The sequence below is a fragment of the Nerophis lumbriciformis genome, linkage group LG11 (assembly GCF_033978685.3).
Source record: "Nerophis lumbriciformis linkage group LG11, RoL_Nlum_v2.1, whole genome shotgun sequence".
NCBI lineage: Eukaryota > Metazoa > Chordata > Actinopteri > Syngnathiformes > Syngnathidae > Nerophis > Nerophis lumbriciformis.
Genome location: NC_084558.2, coordinates 48,028,618 through 48,053,327, shown reverse-complemented (window position 1 = coordinate 48,053,327; position 24,710 = coordinate 48,028,618). Strand labels below are relative to the sequence as shown.

The 24,710-nt window shown below is 36.1% G+C and overlaps 1 protein-coding gene across 2 annotated transcripts; it reads right to left on the bottom strand.

Annotated features, from left to right (window-relative positions):
* Positions 1-59: 59 nt before the first annotated feature.
* anxa3b (annexin A3b) lies at positions 60-24,140 on the bottom strand. Of its 2 annotated transcripts, none has more exons than XM_061966449.2 (14): positions 24,019-24,140; positions 23,810-23,840; positions 23,686-23,733; positions 18,341-18,428; positions 18,174-18,268; positions 17,999-18,112; positions 17,849-17,939; positions 17,697-17,776; positions 13,651-13,707; positions 13,431-13,524; positions 13,262-13,357; positions 9,148-9,206; positions 8,824-8,946; positions 60-180 (listed from the first exon to the last, which is right to left on the bottom strand). In XM_061966449.2, exons 2-14 carry the CDS (start codon positions 23,819-23,821, stop codon positions 124-126), a joined length of 1,014 nt encoding a protein of 337 aa, XP_061822433.2. In that variant the 5' UTR covers positions 23,822-23,840; positions 24,019-24,140; the 3' UTR covers positions 60-123. The 2 variants fall into 2 exon arrangements, with proteins under 2 accessions (XP_061822433.2, XP_061822434.2); XM_061966450.2 differs by having other exon boundaries at positions 23,810-23,837; positions 24,019-24,103.
* Positions 24,141-24,710: the final 570 nt, after the last annotated feature.

Sequence of the window (24,710 nt, the reverse complement as noted above, 5' to 3'; positions counted from 1 at the left end):
TCCCGTTGTTTATGTCGAGCGCCGAAGAATCGTACACCAAGAGCATGTGACAAGATGGATGCTGGGGAAAGTCCTTTTTATTATTGATCTTCTTCTCAGTGGTCACGGGAGTTTGGGGTGTTGTCAGTCTTGGCCACAAAGATGTTTGAGGGCGTCGCCGTAACTCCCGGACACTTCAGACTAACAACGAAGGAGAGAAAATATTTAGAGACATCATCTTTTGGAATAGCTTACAGTAGAACTTCATTACGTCGACGCCTTAACATCCATCCATTTTATTGATATCTGTCATTTTCAACACAACATATAATGTAACCATTAGGGCTTCCCTCAATATTGGACAATGTTAAAGGTCCCGGGGACCCACAAGGGTCTCAGTCTTTTAAGTGTTAAAAATAGGTCAAACAGTTTTTTTTTCTTTTAACACTTGAATATGTAGAGATCAACTTCAAAACTATCTGTTGCCCTAACGTTCTTAAAAAAAATAAAAATAATGCAATATTTTTCCCCAAATAATTGAATAATTCATAAGTGTCTCAGTCATTCTAGTGTTAAAAAATGAGCTGTTAATGTTTTCTTTCAACACTTAAATATCTATAGATCAACTTCAGATCTCTGTTGCTTTAAAGTATTTTTTAAATGATCTTTAATGTATTTTTTTACCAAAGAAACCGTTTTTTTATGATAAACCCCCCCCCCCCACAAATTATGCAATATTTTCCCCCAAAACAATTTTCACAATTTAATAGGTAAATAATTCATAACAAAGCGTCTGTCATTAAAGTGTTAAAAAAGTCATAAATTAACATTTATTTCAAAATGTTTTTCAGAAAAACCCATTTTTTAATGCTAAAACAATAAAAACACAAACTGTTCAATATTTTCAAAATTGAATAGGTAAATAATTCATAAAGGGTCCCAGTCATTAAAGTGTTAAAAATAAGTCATAAATATTACTTTTTTTCCTCAACACTTAAATATCTATAGATCAACTTCAGATGTTATATATTTTTCAAATAAAAACCTTTTTCTATTGTTAAAAAAATTAAATTAAATATTTTCTAAATTTCACAGGTAAATAATTCATAGCAAAGTGTCTCAGTCATTAAAGTGTAAAAAAATAGGCCATAAATTGTTGTCTTTCAACACTTTGAATATCTATAGATCAACTCCAGATCTCTGTTGCTTTAAAGTATTTTTTAATGATCTTTAAAACCCTTTTTTTTTTCAAAAACACTTAAAAGGTAAAAAAGTAAATTTTGCAATGTTTTCCCCAAAACAATTTTCAAAATCTAATAGGTAAATAATCCATAACAAGGATCTCAGTCATTAAAGTTCTAAAATAAGTCATAAATTCATATTTATTTCAACACTTTTTCTTTTTTTTTTTTCAAGGAAACCCACTTTTTAATGGTAAAAAAAAATTATCCATAAAAAAGGTCTCAGTCCATCCATCCATTTTCTACCGCTTATTCCCTTCGGGGTCGCGGGGGGCGCTGAAGCCTATCTCAGCTACAATAAAGTGTTAAAAATAAGTCATAAATGAATATGTATTTCAAATTTTTTTTCAGGAAAACCCTTTTTTTAATGGTAAAAACAATTAACAAACTGTTCAATATTTTCCCCACAACAATTTTAAACATTGAATAGGTAAATAATTCATAAAGGGTCCCAGTCATTAAAGTGTTAAAAATAAGTCATAAATATTACTTTTTTTCCTAAATATCTATAGATCAACTTCAGATTTGTTGTTATATATTTTTCAAAGAAAAAACTTTTTCTATTGTTAAAAAAATTTTATAAAATATTTTCTAAATTTCACAGGTAAATAATTCATAGCAAAGTGTCTCAGTCATTAAAGTGTAAAAAAATAGGCCATAAATAGTTGTCTTTCAACACTTTGAATATCTATAGATCAACTTCAGATCTCTGTTGCTTTAAAGTATTTTTTAATGATCTTTAAAGCCCCTTTTTTTTTTTTTTTTTTTCCCAAAAACACTTAATGATAAAAAAGTACATTTTGCAATGTTTCCCCCAAAACAATTTTCAAAATCTAATAGGTAAATAATCCATAACAAGGATCTCAGTCATTAAAGTTCTAAAATAAGTCATAAATTCATATTTATTTCAACACTTTTTCTTTGGTTTTTTTTTCAAGAAAACCCACTTTTTAATGGTAAAAAAATAATCCATAAAAAGGTCTCAGTCATAAAGTGTTAAAAATAAGTCATAAATGAATATTTATTTCAAAAAAAAATTCAGCAAAACCCTTTTTTTTTTTTTTTTTTTTTTAAATGGTAAACAATTAAACTTTAATATTTTCCCCACAACAATTTTCAAAATTGAATAGGTAAATAATTCATAAAGGGTCCCGGTCATTAAAGTGTTAAAAATAAGTCAAATCTTTTTTTTCCCTCAACATTTAAATATCTATGGATCAACTTCAGATCTATCTGTTATATATTTTTCAAAGAAACCCCTTTTTTTTTGTAAAAAAAAAAAAAAAAGCAATATTTTCCCCAAAACAAATTTCTAAATGTATTAGGTAAATAAATCATAACAAAGGTTCTCAGTCATTAAAGTGTTAAAAAATAGGCCATACATTTATTTTCTTTCAACACTTAAATATCCATAGATTAACTTCAGATATATGTTGCTTTAAAGTATTTTTTTTTAATGATCTTTAGTGCTCTTTTTTTTTTCCCAAAGAAACCGTTTTTTATGGTAAAAAAGTAAATGATGCAATATTTTCCCCAAAACTATTTTCAAAATGTAATAAGTAAATAATACATAAAAAAGGTCTCTGTCAGTGTTAAAAATAATTCATAAACTAATATTTATTTCAACACTGAAATATCTATAGATCAACTTCAGATCTATTATATTTTTCCAAAGAAAACCTACTTTTTATGGTTAAAAACCCCCCACAAAATATACAATATTTTCTAAATTTAATAGGTAAATAATCCATAACTAAGGGTCTCAGTCATTTAAGTGTTAAAAAGAAGTCATAAATTAATATTTATTTCAACACTTTTGTTATTTCAACAAAACCAATTTTTATGGTAAAAAACTAAATATGCACTATTTTTCCCAAAACATTTTTTCTAAATTTAAATGGTTAAATAATTCATAAAGGGTTTCAGTCATTAAAGTGTTAAAAATAAGTCATAAATCATAATTGTTTTCCCTCAACACTTAAATATCTATAGCTCAACTTCAGATCTATCCGTTATTTTTTCAAAGAAAAAAAATTAGTTTGTTGTAAAAAAAAAGAAAAACACAAAATATGCAATATTTCCCCAAAATTGAATTAAATATGTCAATAATTTAACATTACATTTAGGTCTGTTTTTTGAATTATGTTAGTTACAAAAAAAACAGACTAAATGGTGCCACTTATAAAAGTGATCAATACTTTTTTATTTTTACTTTCAATGCTTAAATCTCTAGACATTTTTCATTGAAATGATCTCTTTTTGCGCTCATAAGCGGGTACTTTCTAGTAACAATAAAAACGCGCTTGTCAACATAAGGAGGTTCCACTGTACGTGTTCCTTCAGAGGGCCATTTGCAGACTGCAGCTTTTTATTTTTATTTTTATTTTTTTTTAAAGGTCCGTGACAAATTTTAAGAATACTATTTTAATAATAGAATACGAGAGCAAACAGGTGAAATGTAACAAGAAAAGGTTGCAATGTTGACTCCAGCAACACAAATAAACTGGCAGCTTTTTACTTAAAAACTGTCATTGATCAAAAAGGAATAAAAACAGATGTATAGATCTGAAGTTGATCCAGGGATTTAAGTGCTGAAAGTAAAAATAATATATATTGATCTATGACTTAATTTTAACACTTTTATGACTGGAGTTCTGTTGGATCCCTGAGATCTTTAGTGTGATTTTTATTTTTTATTTTAACTGTCATTGTTCAAAAAAGAATAAAAACTTTGGAAAATTGACAGAAAGATCTGAAGTTAATACAGAGATTTAAGCTTTGGAAGTAAAAATACTATATATTGATATGACTTATTTTTAACACTTTTATGACTGGGTTTCTTTTGGATCCCTGAGACCTTTAGTGTGATTTTTTTGTTTAAACTGTCATTTTGTTCAAAAAGGAATAAAAACTTTGGAAAATCTACAGATTTATCTGAAGTTGATCTAGAGGTTTAAGTGTTAAAAGTAAAAATAAAATATATTGATTTATGACTTAGTTTTAACACTTTTATGACTGGGGTTCTTTTGGATCCCTGAGACCTTTAGTGTGATTTTTTTTTTTTTAACTTTCATTGTTATAAAAGGAATAAAAACTTTGGAAAATCTACAGATTTATCTGAAATTGATGCAGAGATTTAAGTGTTGAAAATAAAAATAATATATATTGATATATGACTTAATTTTAACACTTTTATGACTGGGGTTCCTTATGATCCCTGAGATCTTTAGTGTGATTTTTTTTTTTTTTTTTTTAACGGTCATTGTTCAAAAAAGAATAAAAACTTTGGAAAATTGACGGAAAGATTTGAAGTTAATACAGAGATTTAAGCTTTGGAAGTAAAAATACTGTATATTGATATGACTTCTTTTTAACACTTTTATGACTGGGTTTCTTTTGGATCCCTGAGACCTTTAGTGTGATTTTTTTTTTTTTTTTAACTGTCATTGTTCAAAAAAGAATAAAAACTTTGGAAAATTGACGCAAAGATCTGAAGTTAATGCAGAGATTTAAGCTTTGGAAGTAAAAATACTATATATTGATATGACTTAGTTTTAACACTTATGACTGGGTTTCTTTTGGATCCCTGAGACCTTTAGTGTGATTTTTTTTTTTTTAACTTTCATTGTTATAGAAGGAATAAAAACTTTAGAAAATCTACAGATTTATCTGAAATTGATCCAGAGATTTAAGTGTTGAAAATAAAAATAATATATCTTGATATATGACCTAATTTTAACACTTTTATGACTGGGGTTCCTTATGATCCCTGAGATCTTTAGTGTGATTTTTTTTTTTTTTTTTTTTTTTTTTTACGGTCATTGTTCAAAAAAGAATAAAAACTTTGGAAAATTGACGGAAAGATCTGAAGTTAATACAGAGATTTAAGATTTGGAAGTAAAAATACTATATATTGATATGACTTATTTTTAACACTTTTATGACTGGGTTTCCTTTGGATCCCTGAGACCTTTAGTGTGATTTTTTTGTTCAAACAGGAATAAAAACTTTGGAAAATCTACAGATTTATCTGAAGTTGATCTAGAGGTTTAAGTGTTAAAAGTAAAAATAAAATATATTGATTTATGACTTAGTTTTAACACTTTTATGACTGGGGTTCTTTTGGATCCCTGAGACCTTTAAACTTTCATTGTTATAAAAGGAATAAAAACTTTGGAAAATTTACAGATTTATCTGAAATTGATGCAGAGATTTAAGTGTTGAAAATAAAAATAATATATATTGATATATGACTTAATTTTAACACTTTTATGACTGGGGTTCCTTATGATCCCTGAGATCTTTAGTGTGATTTTTTTTTTTTTTTTTTAACGATCATTGTTCAAAAAAGAATAAAAACTTTGGAAAATTGACGGAAAGATCTGAAGTTAATACAGAGATTTAAGCTTTGGAAGTAAAAATACTATATATTGATATGACTTAGTTTTAACACTTATGACTGGGTTTCTTTTGGATCCCTGAGACCTTTAGTGTGATTTTTTTTTTTTTAACTTTCATTGTTATAGAAGGAATAAAAACTTTGGAAAATCTACAGATTTATCTGAAATTGATCCAGAGATTTAAGTGTTGAAAATAGAAATAATATATATTGATATATGACTTAATTTTAACACTTTTATGACGGGGGTTCTTTTGGATCCCTGAGACCTTTAGTGTCATTTGTTTTTAACGGTCGTTCAAAAAAGAATAAAAACTTTGGAAAATTGATGGAAAGATCTGAAGTTAATCTAGAGATTTAAGCATTGGAAGTAAAAATAATATATATTGACATGACTTATTTTTAACACTTTTATAACTGGGGTTCTTTTTTATCCCTGAGACCTTTTAGGTTGAATTATTTTTAAACTGTCATTGTTAAAAAAGGAATAAAAACAGATGTATAGATCTCAAGTTGATCTACAGATTTAAGTGTTGAAAGTTAAAATAATATATGTTGATATATGACTTAGTTTTAACACTTTTATGACTGGGGTTCCTTATGATCCCTGAGATCTTTAGTGTGATTTTTTTTTTTTTTTTTTTTTTACGGTCATTGTTCAAAAAAGAATAAAAACTTTGGAAAATTGACGGAAAGATCTGAAGTTAATACAGAGATTTAAGCTTTGGAAGTAAAAATACTATATATTGATATGACTTATTTTTAACACTTTTATGACTGGGTTTCTTTTGGATCCCTGAGACCTTTAGTGTGATTTTTTTTGTTTAAACTGTCATTTTGTTCAAAAAGGAATAAAAACTTTGGAAAATCTACAGATTTATCTGAAGTTGATCTAGAGGTTTAAGTGTTAAAAGTAAAAATAAAATATATTGATTTATGACTTAGTTTTAACACTTTTAGGACTGGGGTTCTTTTGGATCCCTGAGACCTTTAAACTTTCATTGTTATAAAAGGAATAAAAACTTTGGAAAATCTACAGATTTATCTGAAATTGATGCAGAGATTTAAGTGTTGAAAATAAAAAATAATATATATTGATATATGACTTAATTTTAACACATTTATGACTGGGGTTCCTTATGATCCCTGAGATCTTTAGTGTGATTTTTTTTTTTTAACGGTCATTGTTCAAAAAAGAATAAAAACTTTTGAAAATTGACGGAAAGATCTGAAGTTAATACAGAGATTTAAGCTTTGGAAGTAAAAATACTATATATTGATATGACTTCTTTTTAACACTTTTATGACTGGGTTTCTTTTGGATCCCTGAGACCTTTAGTGTGATTTTTTTTTTTTTTAACTCATTGTTCAAAAAAGAATAAAAACTTTGGAAAATTGACGCAAAGATCTGAAGTTAATACAGAGATTTAAGCTTTGGAAGTAAAAATACTATATATTGATATGACTTAGTTTTAACACTTATGACTGGGTTTCTTTTGGATCCCTGAGACCTTTAGTGTGATTTTTTTTGTTTAAACTGTCATTTTGTTCAAAAAGGAATAAAAACTTTGGAAAATCTACAGATTTATCTGAAGTTGATCTAGAGGTTTAAGTGTTAAAAGTAAAAATAATATATATTGATATATGACTTCGTTTTAACACCTTTATGACTGGGGTTCTTTTGGATCCCTGAGACCTTTAAACTTTCATTGTTATAAAAGGAATAAAAACTTTGGAAAATCTACAGATTTATCTGAAATTGATCCAGAGATTTAAGTGTTGAAAATAAAAATAATGTATATTGATATATGACTTAATTTTAACACTTTTATGACTGGGGTTCCTTATGATCCCTGAGATCTTTAGTGTGATTTTTTTTTTTTTACGGTCATTGTTCAAAAAAGAATAAAAACTTTTGAAAATTGACGGAAAGATCTGAAGTTAATACAGAGATTTAAGCTTTGGAAGTAAAAATACTATATATTGATATGACTTATTTTTAACACTTTTATGACTGGGTTTCTTTTGGATCCCTGAGACCTTTAGTGTGATTTTATTTTATTTTTTTAACTGTCATTGTTCAAAAAAGAATGGAAAATTGACAGAAAGATCTGAAGTTAATACAGAGATTTAAGCTTTGGAAGTAAAAATACTATATATTGATATGACTTAGTTTTAACACTTATGACTGGGTTTCTTTTGGATCCCTGAGACCTTTAGTGTGATTTTTTTTTTTTTAACTTTCATTGTTATAGAAGGAATAAAAACTTTGGAAAATCTACAGATTTATCTGAAATTGATCCAGAGAGTTAAGTGTTGAAAATAAAAATAATATATATTGATATATGACTTAATTTTAACACTTTTATGACTGGGGTTCCTTATGATCCCTGAGATCTTTAGTGTGATTTTTTTTTTTTTTAACTGTCATTGTTTAAAAAAAAGAATACAATTTTGGAAAATCTACAGATTTATCTGAAGTCGATCTAGAGATTTAAGCGTTGGAAGTAAAAACAATATATATTGATATATGACTTAATTTGAACACTTTTATGACTTAGCACCTTTTGGATCCCCGAGATCTTTAGTGTGATTAAAAAAAAAAATTTGGCATTGCCATTCATCCATTTTTCTACTGCTTGTCCCTTTTGGGATCGCGGGGGGTGCTGGAGCCTATCTCAGCGGCATTTGCAAACTGTATAAAAAAAAAGTGACTCAAAAATCAATGTTATGAATTATTTTAAACTTTTATTATTTTAAAATTTTAAAAATTACTTTAAATTTTCCTGAGGAAACTCTCCTGAAGGAATCAATAAAGTACTATCTATTTACCAATTTAAGGCTGTAATTACTTCACATCAAATATTATTTTTAAAAAAATGTCTTGGGGAAAAATACTGCACATTTTGTGTTTTTGCCATTAAAAACAGGGTTTTCTTTGGGAATAAAACGTAAAAAAATAAAAAACCTTAATGGCAAGGAATATATCTGAAATTGATCTATAGATATTTAGGAGTTTTTTTTAACGTAATATACTTATTTTTAACACTTAAGTGACTGAGACCCTTTTGGGTCTTCGGGACTTTTAACATTCACCAAAATTGAGGGGAGTCCTAATGGTTTGGAAGATTAAAACAAACATGCTTTTATTTGTCAGTGTGCAGCCATGGGTGATAAAAGTTTGTAGTTCCTGGATGTATTTACCTGCAGCTGAGAGTAGAGTGTGTATCCAAAGAGCTTCTTGTACTCAGCTCTGATGTCCAGCAGATCCAGCTCAGAGCGACTGACCAGGATCCTGGTCAGCGTGGACTCTGTGGTTCCGCAACCCTGCAGTGTCAAATCCATTTAACCATACACACCGAAACAATTGTTTGTGTTCAACAGCGACACATTTGTTGTTATTGCCACGTGTCAAACCACCTTGCACATTTTTCCCCTCAAAAACTGTCCAGTCAGCGCTTCTTGTGACAATGTGGCGGCTAAAGTGGACATAGAGGAAGTGAAGCGGTGGAATAGGCCTGTGCTCACCTTCATGCTGTGGTAGAGAGTCTCTGCCAGGTACGCAGGCACGCTCTTCACACATTTGACTGCAATGCAAAACAAGAAGGTCTGATGAACATACAAAGCCTGGACATCATGATTGAAATAATGCTCTTTCACAACATGGCAGATTTTTTTAAGGCATATTTTAACATTTTTTGGTCCTAACTTAACGCATTTATATACACAATATATATATATACACATACATATATATATATATATATACACATATATATATACACACACATATATACACGTACACATATATACACACACACATATATATATATATATATATATATATACACATATACATATATATACACATATATATATATATATATATATATACATATATATATATGTATATGTGTGTATATATATATATACATATATATGTATATGTGTGTATATATATATATATACATATGTATGTGTGTATGTATATATATATATATATACATATATATGTATATGTGTGTGTATTAGAGATGCGCGGTTTGCGGGCACAACCGCGGATTATCCGCGGATCGGGCGGATGAAATTTAAAAAAATAAGATTTTATCCGCGCGCGGGTCGGGTCAAGCGGATTAATTAGATTTTTTTTTTTTTTTTTTTTTTTTTTTTTTTTGGCGGGTGGCAGTTAAACCAATTCGGAAATATATATACATAGTTAAATGTTGTTACCCACATACGAAAAACGAGCAGGCACCTGCTGCATATGCCACAACAGAAGAAAAAAAAAGAAAAGAGATGGACACTTTTACGGAGTGGAGAAGGGACGCCTCGCCGGGGTCCGGGACCGAGGCCCCTTCCCCCGAGAGGGCCCCACCGGGAGCCGTAGCTGAGGCGATCCGCGAGAAGGGCCCGACGCACGTCCAGGGTCACTACCGCGCCCACCGCACCGACACCCTGCCTCGTCCGCCTTCGCCGCGGCCGGCGTCACGCGCAGCAGGTAAGCAGCTTACCTGCCCGCCACCCCCGTGGCCGGGGGCTCGTAACATGGGTCACTCCGCGCGCTCCGCCCGCGCAGCTTACCTGCACGCCACCCCTGTTGCCGGGGGCGCGTAACAGGGGTCACTCCGCGCGCAGTGCGCTCACGAAAGGGGTGGGGCTTACCCTGGTTTATATAGAGAGCAGGACGGTGGCCATGGAAGTCGGAACCCGCTAAGGAGTGTGTAACAACCCACCTGCCAAATCAACTAGCCCTGAAAATGGATGGCGCTGGAGCGTGGGCCCATACCCGGCCGTCGCCGGCAGCGAGACGCGCTAGGAGGTGCGCTCTGCGCGGCTCCCATATGATTGCGCACTGGTGTGCGTCTGGGTCGTGACAGCGTGGCACGCGAAAGTCTGTGCTGCATTACCATACCATACCATACCATACCAACTTTATTTATAAAGCCCTTTAAAAACAAGCACAGTTGAAGAACAAAGGGCTGTACACCACAAAGAAATAGAGGCAAAGGACAGACTAAAAAATAACATTTAAAACAGAAATAAAAATACACAATTAAAAAGCAAATATAAATTACCCTAAGAACAGTTTGTTAGATAAAAACAGTTTAAAAGTTAAAAACAGTTCAAAAAGTTAAAAGCTAAAAACAGTTCAAAGTCTCATGCTGGGTTAAAAGCCAGTGAATAAAAATGGGTTTTAAGAAGGGTCTTGAAAATAGCCAAAGAAGGGGCCTGTCTCACATGGAGAGGGAGATCGTTCCAGAGTTTGGGACCCGCAACAGAGAAAGCTCTGTCCCCTCTGAGCTTGCGCTTTGTTTTGGGTACCTCCAGGATCAGCTGATCAGCTGACCTGAGGGACCGGGTGGGGGCATACAGATGGAGCAGCTCAGAGAGGTAAGGTGGGGCAAGACCACGTAAGGATTTAAAAACGAGTAAGATAATCTTAAAATGGACTCTAAAAGACACAGGCAGCCAGTGGATCAGTCTCCTTTCTTTAACAGGCAAAAGCTTTATAACCTCACCATACCTGCCAACTTTTGAAATCAGAAAAACCTAGTAGCCAGGGTCCAAGGGCCGCAGGCCCCGGTAGGTCCAGGACAAAGTCCTGGTGGAGGGTTCAGGGCTTCGCCCCCCGACGCAAAATGATTATTAGCATTCAGACAGGTTAAAATGTTGCTAAAACCATCACTTTTCTATCAGTCACAGTGACTTTTCAAAACAAAAATATTACAGCAAAAATCATATGGGTTGATTGGCACGTTTATTCTGTAAGCTAACTTCAATAGTTTGAAATTATTTTGACAGTTCATGCCAGTTATCCTGTCAACCTTTCACAAGACTTCAATTTGTTAATTGAAAGTATAAACAGTATAAACACTTTTTACAGTAAACAAATGGTAAAACAGTACTAAACAATTCCATTAAAAAAAAAATTGGTGTCATTATTAACTTTCTGTCCAAGCTTGTATAATCTACTGCCTTGTTCAATTGTAAAAAATATTCTGTGCCTAAAATTCACATTTCTATCACAATTATCATACTGTAAACATGGTAAGCTAACTTCATTAAAATTAATAGTCCTGTCAATAGCATGGAATTACAATTCAAATGTAGTTTTTTTGTAAGCCTTTCAAAAGAATTCAAAATATGAAAAATTCATGAAAATTAATTTAAGCCATCAGACACTTGAAAAGTGGCACATCACATCTCTAATGTAATCATTTGAACTTTTCAACAGAAATAGCACTGCAAAAATATTAAGGACATACTTCTGTATTTTGGTAGTTATGCTGTCAACATTTAACAAGATTTCTTCAACTTGGACTTGAAAGCATAAATAGTATAAACACTTAACAGTATGTCGTGCTGTGAAATACAGCCGACAGGATTGCGCACCAAACACGAAGCAAGGCCAAAGCGCACGCGCGCATGGTGCAGGAGAACAAAGGACTTCTTTCATTTAAGGTTTGTGATAAACCATCAAACTCATTCGTCAAAAGGACTCTATAGTAATATAAAGCGAATTTTTCTGGACATTATCATGGAAGAAAAGTTTATTTTTGGGACCGCGATCACCGCGTAATGATTTTTAAAGGTTGCATTACAAACATTTAACTGTCCCATGTGATCAGCCAGTGCGATTGGAAATCCATGCTCAATTATTGCCTCCGTAAATAAAACTTCGGGCGGGTGCGGGCGGATGGCGGGCGGGTGCAGTTCTGATCAAACGTTACATCGGGTGGATGGCGGATGGTTGACGACTTTCTGACGCGGTTGCGGATGAAATAAATTGCCTATCCGTGCATCTCTAGTGTGTATATATATATATATATATATATATATATATATATATATATATACACACACACACACACACATATATATATATATATACATACATATATATACATACATATATATATATATATATATATACATACATACATACATACATACACATATATATATACATATATACACATATATATATATATATATACATATATATATATACATACATACACATATATACACACACACACACACATGTATATATATATATATATATATATATATATATATATACATATACACACACGTATACATATATATATATATACACACATGTATATATATATATATATATATATATATACATACATATGTATATATATATATATATACACATACATACATATGTATATATATATATATATATATATACACATACATACATATATATATATATATATATATATATATATATATATATATATATACATATATATATATATATATATATATATACACACACATACACACACATATATATGTATATATATATATATTTTATGAGAACATTTCTTTTTGGAATCTCAGGAGATAAAAGTGAATATTACAACATATTTGTCCTTAAATTCCAATCAGTTTTTTTCCAGTAAAAAAGGGACAAAAGTCATAATACAAGAAAGTTATTCTGCCAACAAAAAAGTTGCAATTTCACGAAACTATTCTGAAATGTGATTTCTCTTATAATTTTGAAGAAAAAATTGTAATGTTTACGCTAAACGTTAAGCCATGAAAAATGAAAGGTTTTGTCATTTGCGTCCAACAAATGTGGAAATAAACCAAGTGACAAACTCACCTACTGACACCAGAAGCTTCTCCAGGACTCCCGACATTTCGCTCTCGATGCTCTCCTGCAGAGTCTTTTTGCCGATGTTCTTGTACTCCACCAAAGCTGCGCAAACACACACACGTCGTCGTATTGTCGGACATTCTGCACGCCATGACGGTCGCGGTACCAAACCTACTCTGTCTGAGCTGGGGGACACTCCTGTGGCAAAGGATGTCAATGAACTTGTCCTCGTCTGTCCCCCACTTCTTCTCCCCTGCCTCGTACAGAGCCTGTGCCAGGATGGATGACGCACAATTAATGCACAAACACGTACAAAACACACGACTGCCGCAAAATGTGGACTCTACTGCCCCTTGAGGAATTCTAAAGCTACGGTCTGTGAATTATGTCCGTACTTTGGCATCTGCTTTGGCTTTGGCCGCATCCACACTGGAGCTCTCGTCTCTCTTGCCCTGCAAGGATAGACACAAGAACACCGATTTTAAAAGTAAGATTGATCATACCCTGAACTGTGATCTTGGGCGGGTATGCCTTGCTCGCTACATGGCTTCAAACTGTTTTAATTCATGTAGCAGATTGATTTCTTGCCCAAACCAAATGTGAATAATTACAAAATACGAGTTTCAAATGCTGGGTTTGTTAGCGCTAACGCTAGTTTCAAAATAAAATCAGAATCAGATTTATTGGCCAGGTATGTTGAACCCACAATCATTAGACCTGATAGACTGTGCTCTCTTTGTTCAATGTAAACAATAAATATTAACTCAAAATACAAACAATTACTTAGATAAGTAACACATGCAAGGCTTGTAAGATAATAGGGCAGTGGTGAACATGAGTTAGTATGTAGTATCTTCTAGCCTAAGTAATAACATGTTTTTTTTTTAAAAACATGGTGAAATAGTACCTTCCTTTTGGAGCAAGCAGTCAGCCAGTCATGTAAAGCCCACAAAAAAAGGCTTGTAAATTGGCCTATGGTATGATGTCAACGGTTAGTTACGGCCTAAAACAGATGTTTTGAGATTAAAGTGTACTTTCAAAATAAATATCAGAATCAGATTTATTGGCCAGGTATGTTGAACCCACAATCATTAGACCTGATAGACTGTGCTCTCTTTGTTCAATGTAAACAATAAATATTAACTCAAAATACAAACAATTACTTAGATAAGTAACACATGCAAGGCTTGTAAGATAATAGGCAGTGGTGAACATGAGTTAGTATGTAGTATCTTCTAGCCTAAGTAATAACATGTTGTTTTTTTACATAGTTAAATAGTACCTTCCTTTTGGAGCAAGCAGTCAGCCAGTCATGTAAACAGTGGTACATTATAAAGTATGGACATTAAGTTTGGAAAAGCTTATATCCCACAAAAAAAAGGCTAGTAAATCGGCCTATGGTATGCAAAATGACAGCCCCATCCCTGGGAAGGTACTACCTGTTTAGGTTGATGTCAACGGTTAGTTGTGGCCTAATACAGATGTTTCGAGATTAAAGTGTACTTTCAAAATAAAATCAGAATCAGCTTTATTGGCCAAGGAATTTGACTTGATAGGCCGTGCTCTCTTTGTTCAATGTAAACAAGAAAAACTAAAAATATAAACAAGTATTAAATAAGAAACGGGCATGGCTAATAAGATAATGTAGTGAATAGCACAAAAGGATGATGAAGTGAGTATGTAGTATCTGCTAGCCTACGTAATAACATGTTTTTTCTACATGGTGAAAGATTACCATCCTCTGGAGCAAGCAGTCAGTCTTGTAAACAGTGCTACATCATAAAGTATGGATATTAAGTTTTATGTTTCATTCCCATGTCAAATAACTTCTATCCCACAAGAAGAAGGTTAGTAATTTGGCCTGGGGTATGCAGACTGACCGACTGATTCCTGGGACTGGACGACATGTTTAGGTTAATGTCAACGGTTAGTTATGGCCTAAAACCGAAGCAGACACACGATCAGGCCTTTACGTAGTCAACTTCAGTACTAGTAGAGTCTCAAAAACCTGAGATGACATTGTTTCGGGCTGCATACTTCGGGAGAACGGTTGCCCCGGGAAGGTGTCGGTTTCTTTGATGTATTGTAATCCACAGGAAGATTTTATCTTGACTCGAGATCTACAAAGCGGAGAGGAAGCAGGACTTGACTCCCCTCCAGGCACCTTTTCTTTGAACTGTTTTGTGAGCAGCGGCTGTTTACGACCCCCTTCCTTTAGAAACACTTAGTTGCCATGTAATCAGGGAAAGTCCAAATAAAAGTAAATCTTTCGTCAGAGCGTGGTGGGAGACTTTACAAAAGTACAGCTCAGACGTTTCTCCTCAATTGAGCTAAATTTAATTCTGTCTCTGTTTGATTCCTTGCTTCTTTGTCTGTTTAATAGATGTCATCAGTGTTTGAACCTGACAATATGTGTTTGGCCAGTGATAAAGTGTGGATCTCTCCAAACCTGCCCCAATCGTTCGTGCTACAAAAAATGTTGGTCAAACTATAACAGTTTTTAAGTTAACGTTTTATGGTTCTTACAGTGCTATCCATCCATCTATTTTCTACCGCTTGTCCCTTTTGGCGTCGCGGGGGGGGTGCTGGTAATGTGCATTTATTCATAGCCAGCCCTTCAACCATGTCCAAATCTCCCCAAATGTGTCCCATTCATTTGTGCTGAATAATCTTCAGTAATTATTATTTACAAACCCCGTTTCCATATGAGTTGGGAAATTGTGTTAGATGTAAATATAAACGGAATACAATGATTTGCAAATCATTTTCAACCCATATTCAGTTGAATGCACTACAAAGACAACATATTTGATGTTCAAACTCATAAACATTTTTTTTTTGTTGCAAATAATCATTAACTTTAGAATTTGATGCCAGCAACACGTGACAAAGAAGTTGGGAAAGGTGGCAATAAATACTGATAAAGTTGAGGAATGCTCATCAAACACTTATTTGGAACATCCCACAGGTGAACAGGCAAATTGGGAACAGGTGGGTGCCATGATTGGGTATAAAAGTAGATTCCATGAAATGCTCAGTCATTCACAAACAAGGATGGGGCGAGGGTCACCACTTTGTCAACAAATGCCTGAGCAAATTGTTGAACAGTTTAAGAAAAACCTTTCTCAACCAGCTATTGCAAGGAATTTAGGGATTTCACCATCTACGGTCCGCAATATCATCAAAGGGTTCAGAGAATCTGGAGAAATCTCTGCACGTAAGCAGCTAAGCCCGTGACCTTCGATCCTTCAGGCTGTACTGCTTCAACAAGCGGCGACAGTGTGTAAAGGATATCACCACATGGGCTCAGGAACACTTCAGAAACCCACTGTCAGTAACTACAGTTGGTCGCTACATCTGTAAGTGCAAGTTAAAACTCTCCTATGCAAGGCGAAAACCGTTTATCAACAACGCCCAGAAACGCCGTCGGCTTCACTGGGCCTGAGCTCATCTAAGATGGACTGATACAAAGTGGAAAAGTGTTCTGTGGTCTGACGAGTCCACATTTCAAATTGTTTTTGGAAACCGTGGACGTCGTGTCCTCCGGACCAAAGAGGAAGAGAACCATCCGGATTGTTATAGGCGCAAAGTGTAAAAGCCAGCATGTGTGATGGTATGGGGGTGTATTAGTGCCCAAGACATGGGTAACTTACACATCTGTGAAGGCGCCATTAATGCTGAAAGGTACATACAGGTTTTGGAGCAACATATGATGCCATCCAAGCAACGTTACCATGGACGCCCCTGCTTATTTCAGCAAGACAATGCCAAGCCACGCGTTACATCAACGTGGCTTCATAGTAAAAGAGTGCGGGTACTAGACTGGCCTGCCTGTAGTCCAGACCTGTCTCCCATTGAAAATGTGTGGTGCATTATGAAGCCTAAAATACCACAACGGAGACCCCCGGACTGTTGAACAACTTAAGCTGTACATCAAGACCATGGGAAAGAATTCCACCTGAGAAGCTTCAAAAATGTGTCTCCTCAGTTCCCAAACGTTTACTGAGTGTTGTTAAAAGGAAAGGCCATGTAACACAGTGGTGAACATGCCCTTTCCCAACTACTTTGGCACGTGTTGCAGCCATGAAATTCTAAGTTAATTATTATTTGCAAAAAATAAAATAAAGTATGAGTTTGAACATCAAATATGTTAGCATATTCAATTGAATATGGGTTGAAAAGGATTTGCAAATCATTGTATTCTGTTTATATTTACATCTAACACAATTTCCCAACTCATATGGAAACAGGGTTTGTACATTTAATGGCTTTTAAAGGTATTAATGTTTTATTATTCATGCCCCCCGTTACCCCGAAGGGAATAAGCGGTAGAAAATGGATGGATTCATTCCTCCAAACTATGGTGCAAATAACTGGATGCTTGCTGACACACATGCTTTAAAAACATGTGCTGTCGCATGGTAACAGATACTACACTCACCTCTGCCAGGATGAGCAGTGCCTTGCCGTATTCACCGGATACCTCGGACTTGAGGTCATGAAGCAACTGTTTTCCAGTCTCTGTGACGCAACATAGACATCGTCAAATGAACGTGGCGTGTTGCATCACCAACGCGAGTCTAGGCACCTCACCTGCCAGGTACGCCTCAGACAAGGCTTTTATCTGCCTGTTGGATCTCGAGGCGAAGATTTCTGTCAGCGTGCTCTCAGTAGTGCCCGCGCCCTGGAAAGGACAGATAATGGATTGTAACGAGACATTTAAAAAGACAAGGTCCTCCGCACCTTGATAGCTTTGATGACTTCATGGCAGTCGTAGACGTCCGGCGCTTTCACCAAAGCCACCAGCAAGTCCTCGAAGTCTCCGTGTGTGTCGCCCTCCAAGTCGGCTATTAATTTCTGGAGGGAGCAGGACCCAGGTCACCAGTGGGAACTTGGGTTGCGACATTTCACTCCCTACCCGTCCTGTAGCTTTCTCGTAGGCCTTGGCGATGAGCTGCCGCTGAGCGTTACTTCTTTGGGTCAGCACCTCAACCAGGGTCTTTTCTGTCGTGCCTGCGGCAAGAGATCCCACTTCTGACACCAGGAGTCACTGAAACCACGCGGACTAGAAACAGAGTATCTTACCTATGCCTTCTATCGCCGTCTTTAGAGCGGCAACATCCTCTTCTACTTTAAAGTTGACTTTGTCCTTCACTGTCCCCCTTGTGTTGGACTAAGAAGAAAAACATCTGATGACTACTTTTTGTGTCAAACTTACTGTAGGCATTGAATATTTTCATATACTACTTGTCGGAATAATTGTATCTAAGTTATCACAAAACTTTGTGTTTCAATGACTTCCCGGCGAGTAGACAAAAGCTGTCTTTGTCACCAAGAAGAAGGCTTGTAAAACTCCACTGTGTAAAATGGGAAGCAACATGAAGGTGTTCTGTTTCTTTCATGTATTGTAATCAACAGAAAGATATTGTCTTGACCCAAGAACTACAAAAGCGGGGAGAGGAAGCAGGACCAGACTCCCCTACAGGCGACCTTATTTATGAACTGTTTTACAACCTCTTCTTTGAACTGTTCTGTAACCAAAGGCGATGGCTGTTTATGACCCCCCTCCCTTAGAAACAGCTGTTGCCATGTAATCAGGGAAAGTCCAAATAAAAGAGGCGGCGTAAAATCTTTCGCCAGAGTACACAGCCCAGACGCGCTCTCTTCAATTGAGCCAAATTTAATTCTGTCTGCGCCTCTTTTATTTGGACTTTCCCTGATAACATGGCAACAGCTGTTTCTAAGGGACGGGGGTCGTAAACAGCCATCGCCTTTGGTTACAGAATAGTTCAAAGAAGAGGTCGTAAAACAGTTCACAAAAAAGTTTGCCTGTTGGGGAGTCTAGTCCTGCTTCCTCTCCCCGCTTTTGTAGTTCTTGGGTCAAGACAATATCTTTCTGTTGATTACAATACATGAAAGAAACAGATCAGAGTGTCAACATATCAGCCGCATAGGGCTCGTCACTTTAATCTTAGCAAAGGTAAGACTATCCCTGTATGTGTACCAAGAACTGGACTTGATTGTACACAATGGAATGGAATGTCTCCGTTTAATTCCTTGCTTCTTGTCTCGTTCAATAGATGTCATAAGTGTTTGAACCTGACACTACTACATCAGGGAAGGGGTGTCCCGATACAACTTTTTCACTTATGATACGGCACCGGTATTGGAGCCTCCAGTGTGGGCCGATACCGATAATGACCTGATATCAGCAAGAATCAAAACATACTTGTATTCACTTGTAGTATTAGATTGTTGGAAAAGGTTTAAGCAAGTGAAACGAGTCAATGCTAACTTTGTCTATGGCTGTTCATCGATTTCCATGACGACGGAGACATTCCATTCCCTTGTGTACAATCAAGTCCAGTTCTTGGTACACATACAGGGATAGTCTCACCTTTGCTAAGATTAAAGTGACGAGCCCTGTGCGGCTGATATGTTGACACTCTGATCTGTTTCTTTCATGTATTGTAATCAACAGAAAGATATTGTCTTGACCCAAGAACTACAAAAGCGGGGAAAGGAAGCAGGACTAGACTCCCCTACAGGCAAACTTTTCTGTGAACTGTTTTACGACCTCTTCTTTGAACTGTTCTGTAACCAAAGGCGATGGCTGTTTACGACCCCCCTCCCTTAGAAACAGCTGTTGCCATGTTATCAGGGAAAGTCCAAATAAAAGAGGCGGCGTAAAATCTTTCGCCAGAGTACACAGCCCAGACACGCTCTCCTCAATTGAGCCAAATTTAATTCTGTCTCCGTTTAATTCCTTGCTTATTGTCTCGTTTAATAGATGTCATAAGTGTTTGAACCTGACACTACTACATCAGGGAAGGGGTGTCCCGATACAACTTTTTCACTTCTGATACGGCACCGGTATTGGAGCCTCCAGTGTGGGCCGATACCGATAATGACCTGATATCAGCAAGAATCAAAACATACTTGTATTCACTTGTAGTATTAGATTGTTGGAAAAGGTTTGAGCAAGTGAAATGAGTCAATGGTAGCTATGAAAAACGCTAACTTTGTCTATGGCTGTTCATCGATTTCCATGACGACGGAGACATTCCATTCCATTGTGTACAATCAAGTCCAGTTCTTGGTACACATACATGGTTAGTCTCACCTTTGCTAAGATTAAAGTGACGAGCCCTGTGCGGCTGATATGTTGACACTCTGATCTGTTTCTTTCATGTATTGTAATCAACAGAAAGATATTGTCTTGACCCAAGAACTACAAAAGCGGGGAAAGGAAGCAGGACTAGACTCCCCTACAGGCAAACTTTTCTGTGAACTGTTTTACGACCTCTTCTTTGAACTGTTCTGTAACCAAAGGCGATGGCTGTTTACGACCCCCGTCCCTTAGAAACAGCTGTTGCCATGTTATCAGGGAAAGTCCAAATAAAAGAGGCGGCGTAAAATCTTTCGCCAGAGTACACAGCCCAGACGCGATCTCCTCAATTGAGCCAAATTTAATTCTGTCTCCGTTTAATTCCTTGCTTATTGTCTCGTTTAATAGATGTCATCAGTGTTTGAACCTGACACTACTACATCAGGGAAGGGGTGTCCCGATACAACTTTTTCTGATACGATACCGGTATTGGAGCCTCTAGTATTGGCTGATACTGATAATGACCTGATATCAGCAAGAATCAGAACATACTTGTATTCACTTGTAGTATTAGATTGTTGGAAAAGGTTTGAGCAAGTGAAACGAGTCAATGGTAGCTATGAAAAACGCTAACTTTGTCTATGGCTGTTCATCGATTTCCATGACGACGGAGACATTCCATTCCATTGTGTACAATCAAGTCCAGTTCTTGGTACACATACATGGATAGTCTCACCTTTGCTAAGATTAAAGTGACGAGCCCTGTGCGGCTGATATGTTGACACTCTGATCCCTCAAGTCAATATCCGAGAGAGTGCCAAGGTACGACGGCTGGGGACAAGGAGGTCGGGTTTTCTTGAGTTTGTTTTGTCCTTGAGACTGTGAACGCTTTTCCCCCACCTAGGAAGTTACCTCTCCACTGTGCAGAAAGATATCGACAACAGAATTTGTGCTGCACATGCAGCATTCGGGAGGCTCTCCACACGTGTCTGTCTAAACCATAACCTTGGTTTCCATACCAAAATCATGGTGTTCTGAACCGTCGTTCTTTCTACCCTTCTGTGCGGCTCGGAGGTTTGGGTTTTGTATAGGCGGGATGTGAAAAAGCTGCAGGACTGCTTGTATCGCACACAAGTAAACACTGCAGGACTGCTTGTATCGCACATGATATCACATACACACAAGTCAACACTGCAGGACTGCTTGTATCGCACATGATATCACATACACAAGTAAACACTGCAGGACTGCTTGTATCGCACACAAGTAAACACTGCAGGACTGCTTGTATCGCACCTGATATCACATACAAGTAATCACTGCAGGACTGCTTGTATCGCACACAAGTCAACACTGCAGGACTGCTTGTATCGCACATATCACATACACACAAGTCAACACTGCAGGACTGCTTGTATCGCACATGATATCACATACACACAAGTAAACACTACAGGACTGCTTGTATCGCACACAACACTGAAGGACTGCTTGTATCGCACCTGATATCACACACAAGTAAACACTACAGGACTGCTTGTATCGCACACAAGTAAACACTGCAGGACTGCTTATATCGCACATAATATCACACACAAATAAACACTGCAGGACTGCTTGTATCGCACCTGATGTCACACAAGTAAACACTACATGACTGCTTGTACCGCACACAAGTAAACACTGCGCGACTGCTTGTATCGCACCTGATGTTACACACAAGTAAACACTGCAGGACTGCTTGTATTGCACATGATATCACCCAAATAAACACTGCAGGACTGCTTGTATCATACACAAGTAAACACTGCAGGACTGCTTGTATCGCACAAGATATCACACACACACACTCACACACAAGTAAACACTGCAGGACTGCTTGTATCGCACACAAGTAAACACTGCAGGACTGCTTGTATCGCACATGGTATCACACACAAGTAAACACTCTGCAGGACTGCTTTTATCTCACATGATATCACGCACATGTAAACACTACATGACTGCTTGCATCGCACCTGATATCACACACACACACAAGTAAACACTGCAGGACTGATTGTATCGCACACAAGTAAACACTGCATGACTGCTTGCATCGCACACAAGTAAACACTGCAGGACTGATTGTATCGCACACAAGTAAACACTGCAGGACTGCTTGTATCTCACCTGATATCACACACAAGTAAACACTGCAGGACTGATTGTATCGCACACAAGTAAACACTGCAGGACTGCTTGTATCGCACACAAGTAAACACTGCAGGACTGCTTGTATCGCACCTGATATCACACACAAGTAAACACTGCAGGACTGCTCGTATCGCACATGATATCACACACACAAGTAAACACTGCAGAACTGCTCGTATCGCACTTGATATCACACACACACAAGTTAACACTGCATGACTGCTCGTATCGCACATGATATCACACACAAGTAAACACTGCAGGACTGCTTGTATCGCACCTGATATCACACACAAGTAAACACTGCAGGACTGCTCGTATCGCACATGATATCACACACAAGTAAACACTGCAGGACTGCTCGTATCGCACATGATATCACACACACAAGTAAACACTGCAGGACTGCTTGCATCACACCTGATATCACAAGTAAACACTGCAGGACTGCTTGTATCGCACATAATATCACACACACGTAAATACTGCAGGACTGCTTGTATCACACCTGATACCACAAGTAAACACTGCAGGACTGCTTGTATCGCACATGATATCACACACAAGTAAACACTGCAGGACTGCTTGTATCGCACATGATATCACACACACACACACACACAAGTAAACACTGCAGGACTGCTTGTATCGCACACAAGTAAACACTGCAGGACTGCTTGTATCGCACATAAATAAACACTGCAGGACTGCTTTTATCGCACACAAATAAACACTGCAGGACTGCTTGTATCTCACCTGATACCACACATTTTACACGCATCCCATACTTGTTATGGTTATGATACTGGACCGATATCAATATAGGATCGGGAGGATTCTAATCAGGTGCGTTCAAAAACATTTTCGGGCCACAGCAATGCTGTCCTTTGTCTCAGGTCATAAATAATTGCAAAAGTCAAACATAAAGAATGAAGATTAGTGCCACAATGAAGAGAAATAGTTCTAAGAAAAGTTCATATTAGTTATTTTGTGTTGTTTTATTTGGAAATATATTAGCATAACCTGACATTGTATTGGTATTTACTCATTTTATAGTCTTTAAGTAGGTTCTGAAACATACAAAGAGTCTGTTTTTTTGTTTTTTTTGAAGAACAATTGAACTCACCGTCACACTCAGCGAGGAGGGAGAGTCCAACAATAAATCCAAGTCATCCTGTCATGATTACAAAAAAAAATACGTTTTTTGGACTTTTCCTCGGAAGTTGATGTGTTTGGTGACAAGGACTCACCCACACGGACATGTTGGTGCTGAAGCTTCTTCTGGAGGGAGCACAGTCATTTAATCACATTTCACATCCACTCAACGTGTCGTCACATTCATATTCCACCGTTAACACGTGACACTCCCACAGCCAGAGTGGGGACTTTTTACTTCAACTTTGGCGCACACATTGAAAGAAAAACGTTCGTATCTTGAAAAGAAAAGTGTTTATCTTACCTAAGTCCGACGACAGGCGTGATCTTCCAAGTGTTCCACAAACAATCCTGCACTTTTCACGGATGTGTAGAAAAAGGCGACGCCCATTAAGGGAAGTTGACTCATCTTTTTTTTTTTTGTGTGTGTGGCAACTTTCCAACATTTTTTCACGACGACTAACGGAAAAGTGATAAGAAAATAACAGCAAATATAACGAAAGACCCGAATTAATCCGAGGGGGGAAATAATGAATTAGTGACGTTTTTTTTATTTATTTTTTTATTTTTCCCAAAACGTTCTAAAATAATTCTAAAAATATTTCTAAAATAATTCTAATAGTTCTAGTTCCGTGTTATTTTTGATTATCCTAAAAAAAAAAAAAAAAAAAAAGATTTTGAGCGTAACGATTCTTTTTCAGATTTGAGTGCAAAGCATACTTGCCAACCCTCCTGAATTTTCCGGTAGACTCCCGAAATGCAGCGCCTCTCCCGAAAACCTCCCGGGACAAATATTCTCCCGAAAATCTCCCGATTTTCAGCCGGAGCTGGAGGCCACGCCCCCTCCAGCTCCATGCGACCTGAGTGAGGACAGCCTTTTTTCATGACGGAGGACAATAAATAGGGTGACAAGAACTAAATCATCCAGACTAGAGATAAATTGTATTATTATGTTTATCTTACCTAAAAATAAATATATATATTAATTTAAAAAAA